The sequence below is a fragment of the Cyprinodon variegatus genome, unplaced genomic scaffold (assembly GCF_000732505.1).
Source record: "Cyprinodon variegatus isolate N-32 unplaced genomic scaffold, C_variegatus-1.0 Scaffold19, whole genome shotgun sequence".
NCBI classification, from domain to species: Eukaryota; Metazoa; Chordata; class Actinopteri; order Cyprinodontiformes; family Cyprinodontidae; genus Cyprinodon; species Cyprinodon variegatus.
This window is the reverse complement of record NW_015150472.1, coordinates 756759-769762: the sequence shown is the minus strand read 5'-3', so window position 1 is coordinate 769762 and position 13004 is coordinate 756759. Positions and strand designations below refer to the sequence as shown.

General features: G+C 37.6%; 1 protein-coding gene across 1 annotated transcript; it reads left to right on the top strand.

The window, feature by feature from the left end:
- The first annotated feature begins 1918 nt into the window (after positions 1-1918).
- On the top strand, positions 1919-9464 carry atp1b4 (ATPase, Na+/K+ transporting, beta 4 polypeptide). Its single transcript, XM_015388401.1, has 9 exons — positions 1919-2089; positions 2252-2305; positions 2794-3010; positions 5117-5245; positions 5353-5457; positions 5820-6019; positions 6884-6940; positions 8118-8210; positions 8290-9464. The coding sequence occupies exons 2-9, from the start codon at positions 2255-2257 to the stop codon at positions 8449-8451; spliced, it is 1014 nt and encodes a 337-aa protein (XP_015243887.1). The 5' UTR covers positions 1919-2089; positions 2252-2254; the 3' UTR covers positions 8452-9464.
- The last annotated feature ends 3540 nt before the right edge of the window (positions 9465-13004 follow it).

The window sequence follows — 13004 nt, the reverse complement described above, 5'->3', positions numbered from 1 at the left end:
TCTGGCTACGTCTCTGACTGTTGTAGAGGAGGGGTACATCTAAAGTTGTAATTCAGAGTGAAATCTGCTTCCACCAAAATAGTTTGAATCTGTTTTACATGAGGACAGACATTAGGAATAATGCAGATCAAAATATGGATTCCTATCAGAACGCTATTTTGACTCCCACAAACCATCAAAGGAATAAACATACATTTACTATGATGAATGGAAATCACAACTCATGACTTAGACCTTTTTCCTTTCAGTGTTCAGCAGAACTCGTTAAAGGAACACAAGTTACATGTTGGGGTCCCTGTGCCTCAAATGCCAAGTTTTGTCCCTAGAATTTGAGAAAAATGAAACAAATAATTTATGTCTGTTGCTTAGACTTTGCATTTTTTTCAGATTGGAAATGGTTTTACACAATGACAATGCTAAGCAACAGACATAAATGATTCATGGCAGAATATATATATAATTATACCCCAAACCAACACTGCACCTAACACCACATTTTCCAACATTAAATTCAGTAGAAGATTTCACACTACGGGGGCAAATGTTAGGCTTCTAAACAATCATAAAAGAAAGACATGAACCCTAGTGTCAAATACACTTTTTAGGTATCTATACTTTACTCCATAACTTATTTTTCTTTCTATTTCTGACTTCTACTCATTACATTTTCACACAAGTATCTGTATTTTCCTTATATTTTTAAAACAAACGTTACTCGTTACTCCTGGCTTCGGTTTAATGTTAATAAATATTTATTTAACGTCATGTGCGCCATCCAATGCAGATCATTGGCTTCATCGACATCTAGTGAAAACTAGTGCAATTGGTTGAGTCATATAACGCAAACACTCATTGGTTAGCTAAAGGAAATCATCAGAAGCAAGCAGGTGTTCTTCAAACTACAAACACGAATTATCTATGCCATGCTACAATGTCAAATTCAGAAAAAGATGATTCAGATAAATATCTAAAAGGACGGACACAGACGAGATGGAGACGGAGACCAACAAGACCTCCTTCATCCTTGGCCCTATCTCAAACAATTTTTTTGAAATAGTTGAAAATTTGATTCAATTCACATAGTGGCATCTGGCTGTTTTTTTTAAAGGTTTCTTTATACTTTTATACTTCAAGTAGTTTTTGGAGCACATACTTTTTCACTTTTTCTTGAGTAAAGAGGTCAAGTTGATACTTCAACTTTTACCAGAGTGTTTTTAAACTGCAGTATCCATACTTCTACATAAGTAACCAATGTGTGTACTTTTGACAGCACTGGTGTCTTCATTGTGACAGAACCATTCAATTCACCATCAAGGTACACCTACATTAACACGTGCGCACGTTTTTACCGCGAAAAACTCAAACAAGTGATTTTTCCATGACGCAATTTTTCTTTTCATTTAGGGCTCACAGGAAAAAAAGAACTTCAGGAGTCCCCCTCTCCCACTTTTACAAGAGGGGAACAAAGATTTACGTGACCGGAGTGTAGATAGATTCAGGACTACATGAACCTCCAACAAGAAGCTGAAGGAGCGCTTGCTGTTTGCCACAAGTTGCATGATTTGGATGCATTTAGGAAAAGTCCGCAATTAGGCATCGACACTCCTGGGTTTACGTTTAAGTACTGATTATAAATTTGAGCCCAATTAGAACAAATTGATACAATAGATAAATAAAATAGCAGCAAATAAAGTTATTTGGACAGATTTTACGCACAAGCACACTGTCATTAAAATGAGCTGTAAATATTTCCTTCATGTTTTATTCGTCTCCTTGTCCAGCTTTTAGACAATGGCGGTTGGGGTGCGTGTACAGAATGCATTGCTGTGATTCAGAGCCGCTGCCAAATCCACTCTGGGACCCAAAAAAAGCTGTCTGTATCCCACCCCCGGGTTTCCTCTGTGCAGCCTTCATTCACTATGATGCGCGCCTAGTTGAAGGACCCTCTCCGCACCGGTCCCCCCTCTGCATGCCCAAAACTTTCTAATGAAATCCCCGCACATTTTTTGACGAATATTGTTACTCTTTAGCGGTCAAGGAGGCTTCCCGATTAATTTATCAACAATTTTTATTGAGAAGAAAACTTCAGGTAAGTTCTTTCCTTTTTAAATAAATTACACTTGTGAATACATGTATATATTTTGATAAAGATATTGTTGTTGTTTTTTTTTTTAGAAATGTGTTGTTTCTGTGAAAAAACTAAATAAATGAACCCTTAATTAATCAATAAATGCTCTTTCTGTGTGTATAGAATATGGAGCCCAGTGCCACAGAAGGGGGAACTGAGAAGCTTGTTAAAACTCCTGTAAGTAAATAAATGCATGGTTTCCGATTTAAATATGACCCTCAGAAAAGTTATAAATCAATCGACGAATCAATGACGACCCTTTTGCATGACACTCTGAGGTGTCCTATGGTTTTTCTCTGGGATCTGTGTGCCATGGCCTGTAGACGCTGAGAGTCAGTGAGTAACATCTGGATGTAACATTGACCCTCCAGTTTTGCTGTCTGCAGCTGCTGCTCCAAGCAGGAGGGTCTGGCTCAGCAGAGGTCAGCTCTCCCAACGAGTGCCACAAGGTCACCAGAGAGTTTATAATTTGCAGAAACGGGGGACAGGACCATCAGTTTGATGTCCATTAACATGCGGAGCGCTGTCTTGCAGTTGAAATTATTGGTTATAATCGGATCAGGAGGCATGCCAGTTTTTCCTTGCTGCAAAAGAAAATAGGTCGACTGCAGAACCCAGCAGTTTGGAACATGTGTGGTGAGGGCTTTTTCTCTTCTTTCCACCAGCCGCCCAAGGTTATACTCAAACATGGCGTGGAGCTGGAGGAAGAACAGGAGGAGCTGGCTGAGCATCAGCCCCTGGAGCAGGAGGACCTGAACTTCGAAAGGTGGAAGCGCAGACCAGTTCCCAAGAGGACACTCCACCAGAAGATAGCCGACCTTAAGAAGTACCTGTGGAATGCAGAGACCAACGAATTCATGGGTCGCTCTGGCAAGAGCTGGAGTGAGTTTCTGAGCAATAAGAGGCTCTGTGTTCTGTTGCAAAAGTTATTAGTTTTATGAACCTAGATTATTAACCGTCTTCTAGATGGTTTTTCCAAGATACATCATTCAAAGATAATTTGAGAGTGGGAAATGTTCCTCTAGTCCAGTGTGTGTGTGTGTGTGTGTGTGTCTTCATGCTTGATGTTTACATAGGTGCATGGACAATTCAGAGAGTCACGACAAAAACAGACTGCCTGGGGACACGTCCCCAGCGGGAGGACACTGTTCTTGGCCTTGCATTGGCCAGGAATCACATTCCTCTAAATCTTACCATGCTCTCCACAGTTTTGTTCCCAAAGCCTCGGCGACCTTGCTGCTGAACCGAACATGCACAAGGCCCCTCTGCTGCAGAGGAACATGTAGACGTGCTGTGTTTCTTTAGACATTCACTGATCTAGCTTTTCTTTGGCTAGTGCTGACTTCCGGTCTTCCGATCATGACTTTGATCTTTGCTTTTTTAACTGAATAAGTAGAATATCAGCACGTCTGCATCAGTAAATGTTTTTTAATTTAAATGGTATATGTAAAGATTTTCTCTATTTTGACCTCATAAACATAGATCAGAGTCGACCAAGGGAAAAAGGACTGACTCCAAGAAAAAAGGAAAATTATTTTATTTTTTAAAGTTTTTTGGTTATATAAAGTAGTCTTTTTTATTTCCCACTGCAAAAGAGGGAATTGGAAGGTCAACATTTATGCATCAAGCATAACTTTTACAGATTCTTCTTTTAATTACATTAGAAAAAAGCAAAAATCATTCATACAGTTGGATGATCCGACTGAAAAGTATTGGGAGCTCTCAATTTGGATGCAGTTATTAATTAAGATAAAAAAAAAAACCTAATTTTTCCTAATTGATTATGAGAGCTAATCAAAGAAAAGTCGTTAGAGTCCTATTTTCAATTATATATATATTTTTTGGACTATGATAGAAAAAAATAGAAATAGAAAAATCCCTTTATTATGCCACAATGGGGACATTTTGGATATGTCATGATACATTAAAATGTAAGAATTTCCCGCAGGTTACTTGTTAATTAGTAGTTTCAAATCCAGCAGGAAATAAAGGAATTCAAGTATGTTCAAAAGTTTTATCTAAACTTTTTTTATATATAAAAATCCCACAGAATTGCATTATGATAAATACTTGTGGTTTAATGTTTTAGTGTTTTTTTTAAACATCCTTTTTTTTTATCTCTGGCCAAATGATTGCTACATCTTTTTTTTCATCCATAAAGATCATTGAAAAAAACTAAGAGCTTGATGCAGACTGAATAAGCAGCTTCTTGCTGCCATGCGATGCAGGAGTGTCTCTTTCCTTAGCACAGCTGGAGACAAAAACATGTCAAGAAAATCTGTGTTTAACAGAAAAACTGAACTGCTGCACCTTCAGGGAGGGATAAGAGCTTAATGAAACTATATAACCAGTGTGTGCACATTTGTTGAGAAGTGGGGCCCATGTGTCTGCAGAAGAAAAGGCCCTGAGTTCAAGTCTTCTCTGCGTGTCCTGTGAGGCAAGTGTGCGAGAGGGGATACAATACCAGAGTGGGGTGATTGGGGCTCCTTGGAGCTGGCTGGGCCTCTATGGCTGCATAAAAAAAAAAAAAAAACCTTCACTACGATGGCAACCGGAGGTTCACTGTGTTCCTGAGTGAAAGAACAAGCTGAGAGAATTCTCACTGAGCTCAAACAGAAAGGCCTTTGTGGTTGTTGGGACGCGAGGCTGGCCGCCACTGGTCCCCTGTAAAATTGCATGAACAGCAAAAGCTATTAAGATTTAGGACACATCTAGTCAGATTCGTTCTAAAAATGATTCCTGAATCAAAATGACAGAGAAATGAAAGTCCTCACAATTTATTTGTAATGGACTCTTTATATTTGAGTGATTATTTAAAGGGGGGGGGGTTCCCCCTTGCATGTCTTTATAAACAAATTAGAGACAGTACTAATCATTGACAGGAACTAGGCTCCAGACAACACAAACAAAAAGAAAAAAGGTTAATTATTTTCTTGGTTCAGATCAAACATAATCTCTTGTGTAATCATTTCCCCCCCCTCTGTCCAGGCCTCATCCTGCTGTTCTATGCTGCACTTTACACATTTCTGGCAGCCATGTTTGGCGGCTGTTTGTTTTGCCTCATGTGGTCCATCAGTCCCTACCATCCTACCTTCAATGACAGAGTGATGCCACCAGGTAAATAAGCCCCCAGCCTCAGAGGCCACCTTCCTCCCTGCTCTCCCATGTCTCTGCTCGTTCATTCTGCTCTGCACAGTTGACTGTCTCTGGGTCTCCACTGGCAGGTCTAACAATGGCCCCACACCTAGAGGGCCACGACATCGCTTTTAACGCATCTGACCGCAAATCCTGGAAGAAGTATGCCCGGTCTATGGAGGAATACCTAAGACGTGAGTCAGTCTGAACTTGATGACGTTAAACGTTGAGGCCGTTGAGTTTGTTAAAATGAAAGAGACTTCAGAGGGTCTTAATCCTCATCTTCTTCTACCTTTGTCTAATTTTTTTTTTTACATTCGTTTCCTGTAGAGCATGCTGGGAAGTGAATCCTCTTTGTGGGCAGAGGGTAGCCATTCAGTACAGTTTTTTTTTTCTTTTTTCAAAACCAGCTTTTGTCAGGCTTCTTTTGCCAGAGGCCTGAGCCTGGCAGGGTTTTGCAGTTGCAAAGGTTTATTTATGCCTCTCTCCCTCCCCTTGAATCCCTCTCTCATTTTCCCCTTTGGTTTTTTTTCCCCCCTCTACTCTCCACTTCCAGCTTATAATGATGGTGCTCAGGATAAGAAGAATATCCATTGCACGCGTGAGTCATACTTCTTGCAGGATGATCTGGAGGAGAGCGCAGAGCGGAAAGCGTGTCAGTTCAAGCGGTCCTGGTTGGGGGAGTGTTCGGGGCTGAAGGACCCCCACTATGGCTACTCTCAGGGAAGGCCATGCGTCCTGCTTCGGATGAACCGGGTAAGGACAGTCAGTCACTGCTGGCCGGGGAGCTTAATACTAAAGATCACTGGCTAAAAGTGTGAGACTGAGTGTAATTGCTGATTAGTGATACCAAGTGGCCAAATGAGGTACAGCATGAAAATGTTGGAGAAATTTTGTCTTGTTAACTATTGCTAATATGATTATATTCATGAACTTGATTATTTCCATGTCAAACACAAATGTTTTAGAGACATTTATATGGTCTAAAATTGCTTTCTTATCCAAATCATTGAACTAAAATATCCCAATAAATCCCATGGCCCTTTTCTGGTCCAAAATCGTTGCACACCAGCTCATCTATTTCATCTATGTCTTTGTGTACTTTCAGAAACTTGGGGTTTAAAGAACTTGTTTAGCTTATCTGACCTTAACCCGATTAAACAGCTTTGGGTGGAATTAGAGGGGAGACTGTAACCCTTGTCTTCTTTTCCAGCATCAGTGTCTGACCTCACAGTCAGCCCTGTTAACACGTTTATAACACTTTGCAAAACCTTCCCACTAGAGTTGAACCCGATAGCTCCTCACAATAAACCATTTGGATTCAGGATGTCTCTTTTCTTATTCTTTGGGTAAAAAGCAACAATGTGTGTCACTTTTAACAGCTGTTTCCTGTTTGTTGTTAATTTTAGTTTTTGAATATTACAACAGTTTTGTTTAGATGTAAAAAAAAAAATGTAATGGGATTCATTCTGAAGCTAGATTTCTACATGTTCCACGAGGGTTATGTATAAAAAGATGATTTTAGACAAAAAACATTACAAACTTTAAGTGGAAGAAAAAAAAAAAAAGTATTTAAAATCTCTGCTTTTTGTTCTAAATTGTATTTTAAATGTTTCATAGATTCTTGGGTACCTACCTGGCCAGGGTAAACCAATAAACGTCACTTGTGGGGTTAAGGTATGAAAAACATTGAATAATTGAATTATATCTGATGAAATACTGTGTTTTACAAAAGTTTTATACCCATTGAACGCTTTCACATTCTGCCTTGCTGCAAACGATATACATGTAATACTAGAACATAGTGAAGAACAATGGAGTGGGAAAAATATTTATTCTAACAGATAAACATTTAAAAAGTGTGACATTTTCTTCCATCTGCCTCAACATTGCATTCCTGAAAATAAGATCTGGTGCCTTTAAGTGCCTTTTAAAAATCCAACTGAGGGTGATTTCAACTCAGTTCCTTCCAGTGATGTTGTGAAAGCCTTAGAGGTTTAATGAAAAACATGAATAAACAAAGCCAAGGAATACATCAGACAGGTCAGGAAGAAATTGAGAGAGCAAAAATTAGATTATTGCACTATAATCTAAGCTTTAAATATCTGATGGAGCTTCGTTCAATCTGTAAACTGGGATTAGAAAAGAGAAAGAGAGAGGCTCATCTGCACACCGAGCAAAATTCAATAAAAATAGAGGCTTAGGCTATGAGTGGTTTGCTTATTGAAGCAGCCTAGAGGCTCATAGTAAAAAGAACAGTAATCCTTCAGAGGTCCACACCTCAGCTAGAAAAATTCATGACAGCATAACCCTCAGGTTTTGTTTTTAAAAAAATCTAATTGGTTGCAACTACTGCAAAATACTAACACCACATTTTACTGTAATCATACCACCCCTATGGTCAGACATGATGTTGGCAGCATCATGCTATGGGGATATTTTAGCAGAAGAAAGGGAAGCTGGTCAGAAATGAAGGAAAGATAGTTGGAGCTGCAGAAGAAGATGTCAAACTTAAACTGAGGTGAGATTTGCATCTTAACCAGTTTCTTCTTAAGATCATTTTATGAAGATAAACAAGAAAAAATAATTCATACTTTAAAATACTTTGAGGAGTAATGCAATGACGGCTGATTCCTTAAGGTATTGAATCTGTTGGCAATCTCTACATCACAATTAAAATAAATAAATGTTAAAATCCTGTAAAGTCGACTTCCACACCACTTTCTGTTGCTCTATAATAAAAGTTCTTAATCAAAATTTTCTGGTTGTGATGAGGCAAAATGTGAAAATGTTCCCGGGTTCTTAAAATGTCTGCAAAGAACTGATGAGGATAATAACTACTTTTCTCTCCTAGAAAGGACCTCCAGAAGCTTTAGGAGAAATTCAGTTTTTCCCTAAAAGCATATTTGACATGAAGTACTACCCTTACTACGGGAAGCTCAGACATGTGAGTGTCGATTTAGGAATCAGGGCGAGGCAGCCATTTTGCGGGACCATCTGAGTCGTTTGTGTCTGTTTTATCTCAGGTGAACTACTCGGCGCCTGTGGTAGCTGTACGTTTCGCCGGAGTGCAGCAGGACGCTCACATCCACGTTCAATGCAAATTGAACGGAAAGGGAATCATTAACGATTCACCCACTGACCGCTACCTGGGCAGCGTGACCTTTACCCTGGAGGTCGGAGCGTAAGGCAAAGACATTGCTGCTGTGATGGAGGCAGGAGAACATGTACAAGAGAAGAAATATTTGAAGCCTTTATTTTTTTTTTTCTTGAATTATTTCCCTCCCCTCACCTTGCTCTTAAATACCCACATCTTCTGCTGTGAGACAAATAAGGAACTAGATTTATAAATTTTTATTTGCATCTGTTGTTTCTTGAACCTTAAGCAGGGAGTCGGCACCCACAGCGACAGTGCTGAGCACCGAACAGCTGCATAGTGGGAATTACAATTCAGTTCCTCATAATTTATGATGATTAGCTCAATTAATCCAAACTAAATTCAACCCTGCCCAATTAGTTAACTTCTCTGGCTATGCAAATCCATTTCTGACTTAAAGCAGCCATCTATAGGAATTTAGAAAAGTCAGCATGTTTAGATGTTTTACATGTTTTTTTTCTTGCACAGTATTCTAATGGTGATAAGGTACTAATTTGTTTTGAATTACACTGTTCAATTAAGTTGTAAGAATTCAAAGAACTATCATGCAAAGTGCTGAAAAGACTTGTGTTGTACTTATACAGAAAAAAATGACATAATAAATGCAAATACGTGATTACTTTATTTTTTTTGTTGTTGAATAGGGCAGTATTTTAAATTTACTATGTGTATGTTTCTTTTATTTTGAAAACGTAAAACAGCATACCAGACGGATCAGCGAAGCATTAATTATGATGTGTAATAAATCTTCAAAGGTCTGTTTTTTTTTCAAAACAAGTGTTATAAATCCAATCTGAATTGTCCAACAAAACAAAAATATTGTATTTATTATCACAAGAAAACCGTGGATAAGTAATTTCCAAACATTTAATGTCATTCTCAATCAAATTTGATGTCAAAGGTTCTTTTTAAAAAGAAAAAAAAAACAGTTTATATTAGTTTGGATGTTGAAAGTTGAAATCGTCATTTTTTTTAAACCCCTACTCGTTTGTTTAGATTTTTTTCTTCCAAGCAGATGAATTTCTTCTTATCTTTTATCGAGTTCTTGATCAAATATTTACATCTTAAAAAGTTTATTCTTTAATGTATTGTTAGGACTTTTTACTAATTTTCTTTTTTTTTCTGTAAGTAATGCCAGCCTATTGTCATGTGAGCTTAAAATGAATAAAAGTGGAGAAAAAAAGAAATCTTTCTACAGTGGATAGAAGTGATGTGTTTATAAGATCTGAGGTGGATAATCCTTTAGGGAATCCTCTCCAGTGCTACAAGATTCAGATTTTATTTGGGAATTCAAAATTCAATTTTCTGAATTAAATTATGAGTTAATAATATTAGATGATAAAAAATGGAAATATATAGCAATCATTTGGCCAGAAAAAAAAAACATAGTTAAAGTTGTTAAGGAAAGCTCAGCTTTTTCTCTCTGGTTCTTTTCTTTTACATTGAAGCTGTTAAGAAACCAAGTAGATCGAAAACTAACATTTTAAATATTGATTCATTGATAATCTAAAGAACATTTTAAAACAATTTTTAATCAGAAACCTGCAGCTCACCACAGCAAATTAAGTTTAGATTTTTCTAAAATTATAACTAAGTTTTTAGTTTACTCATATCAGCTCCCCTTTGAAAGTGATAAAGAGTTTATTTTCTAAGAATAACCAGCTTGGTGCTGATTCCCCCCTAATTCCCTTGTCAGGCTTCGTAGCTTTGAATGTCAGTGTAGGAAAGAATGTAATTCCCATGTGTAACTTTTCGCGTCCTACGTGTCTGAAACCATGTGAATAAACGAATCTATATGTGGGAATCTGGTCAGGACCCATCCTGCGACTGGTCTTGGAAGAAAAAGTGTCTCTTGGAGCATTGATCGTCTCCATGCAAACAGTTAAATGTTAGGAGAAGTCGGTCAGGTTACCCTCGGTTACCACAGCAGCTTTGAACCATAAGAGTCTTGGGGCCCCGGTGTCCCTACACCCCTGAAGGATAAGTATTTACCTGTCATCAGCATCATAACACAGATGCAGAATGAAGCAGAGCTTTTGAAGAAGGGGATCCGGCCCTCAAGTGGAACGTCATATATAAATGTTTCTGCATTTCCAAAACACAGCAGTTCCTGAACCTGTTGAATATAACTCCATCTCCTCTATGCAAAGTGTCCAGTCATAGTCTATTGAAAATGTTCTCCATAAAAGGTCTATTGTGAAATATGTGGAACATCCACAGACCCAGTCAATAGCCTATTGTACATCTGGATCACTAACCAGATCCATAAATGTGTAGGAAACATATGTTCCTATATATGTTTCATCTAATAAGCTATCTTACTAAGCCTGCGGTTCTATCAAATGTTTAGTACACTTGATTGTATTGATTGCAGCTGAAGGTAAAGTAAATTCAGGTGTTCTCATTACTTTATGCATCTTCTGTGCGGTTACCCATCCCAAAGATTAAAATATAGTTTCTGTAATGCTTATTTCAAATCATCTCACGGTTAAAATTGTGTAGTTTTAGATCCTGGGCCCTGACATTAATGTGTAATAAGGACAATTATCTCATTATCATTTAAAATACAGATATGTAAAAAGGTGAGCTGGTTTGATATGTAACACACAAGGCTTTATAAAACAGCTTCTTTAGTTTTAAAATACATAATCTTTTCCTATTTACTACCTAAATATGATTCTACAATTTAAAAGCAGAGTTTGGAGTGAAAATTTTAAAAAGGAAGTTAACTAAAAGAAGAAAAATAGTGATATATTTATGCTAAATGTGCAGGAATGTAAAGGCTTAAAATGCTGTAACAAAGCAGTAGCTGTCTAACAGGTTTCCAAACCATTCCTGGCCTACGTGGAAAAGTAATTGCTCCGTAAACCTTAAAAACTGCTTTACTAACCTTGTGTGTTTGTGATAACTGGCAGAGAGTCATTTGCATCACTGTGAATTTAGTCCACACTCTGCAGGAAAGGTTCAATATATTTGAGTTTTTCAAACTTTAACCATCTCTCTATTTTTATATCAGACCATCTTAGATTTAATTTCCTTTATTTAATCAGATGAAAATCTAATTGAGATGGAGATGACATTGACAAGGAGGACATAGGCGGAAACTGAGGAGCACACATCAAAAGTTATACCAGTCAAACACATAATATAAGACAATATAATCTATATATAACTCAAATAAGTGATACAAAAAAAAAAAAAAAACTGGGAATGCTTGTTTCTAAGAATTGCAATCATTTCTACGAAATATAAACTATTTAAAGTTCAGACTAGATTTAAGTCTGGACTTTAGGCCACTTGAAACCTTTAGGGTTTTCTCTCCTTGAGAGCAGACTACATGGCTGCATCGCCAGGCTGTCATGTTCTCACTAACATCTTTAAACATCCTTATGATTAACTTATCCCTCTGTTTTATAACTGATTTATAAATCTTCTTTCCAGAAAGGTCCACTCTTTTCCCGTCCTTCAGCAGATTCTGCCTCAGGATTGCTCACCTAATGTCTTTGACAATTTAAGACATGTAGGTCTTTCATATTCTTAATGGCTGCCATCCTGGTAGAGTCTTGTTCTTTAACTTAATTAAGATCATTTAAATGCTTGGCAAAACTGGTTTGATACCAATCCAGGAGTTTTTCCTCAATTGTAACGATTCTCCTTTACTGTGCAAGCAGCTCTGGGCAACGATACACCTGCCCCTCACCCTTTTTGGGGGCCTTTTTTCACCTGTTAAATTCAGCTTTTAACATTTTTCATTTTAAAACATACCATTTTTTTAATTCAGCACCTTGTTACTCCTTTTACTGAGCCAATAAAGGGAGTGTGGGGGAACAGATGTATAAATATGTGGGTAGATTTATTGGGCTACATGAAAATTAAGTCTGTCTTTAATCACCTGGGAAGAGAGAGACCCAGAGTTTTTTCTCTCCAACCCTGCATGCCTGGGCACAATAGTGCCCCCCTCAATTTCTTTACACTAGATCATGATGAGCTGCTTTATGAAAACAGCCTACTTAACGCTGTCAGACAGATTCCAATAAAGGTGATTCCACAGGATGACAGTGATCAGGTATAGGCATTTGTTAACTAGAGTGGGGCTGTCAAACTCATTTTAGGATCATCCCATTTCCAAAAGGGGTGATTACAGCTGTGTAGATAAAACTTTAAATAATTTCGTTTACAAATAGCTCACTGTTCTGGTATTATAACTTTACTCTGCTTCATTTAGCAATTTCAGCCACTTTAAATGCATATGCCACTATTTTATCTTATGCCATATTTGGCGACCAGAACCGGCCTGCAGGCCTTGAGTTTGACACAATGACCTAGATGGACAAATAGTACCACACCAAATAAATGATAAAGGTCCTGAAGGTTATTTTTTGTTGTTTTTATTCAGGCTTTCCTACAAGGAAAAAAAAAAAAGGTTTGCTGAAACATTTAGCTGTGATTAAAAAAAAGAACCAGAACAACTCTGTAAATATGCTTTTTTTTTTCTTTTTTTTTGGGCTCATGTTGGCTCCATACTTTAATGGATAAAAATATTTAAGATGATATCCAAATTTACAAATATTCATACTAAAGCAC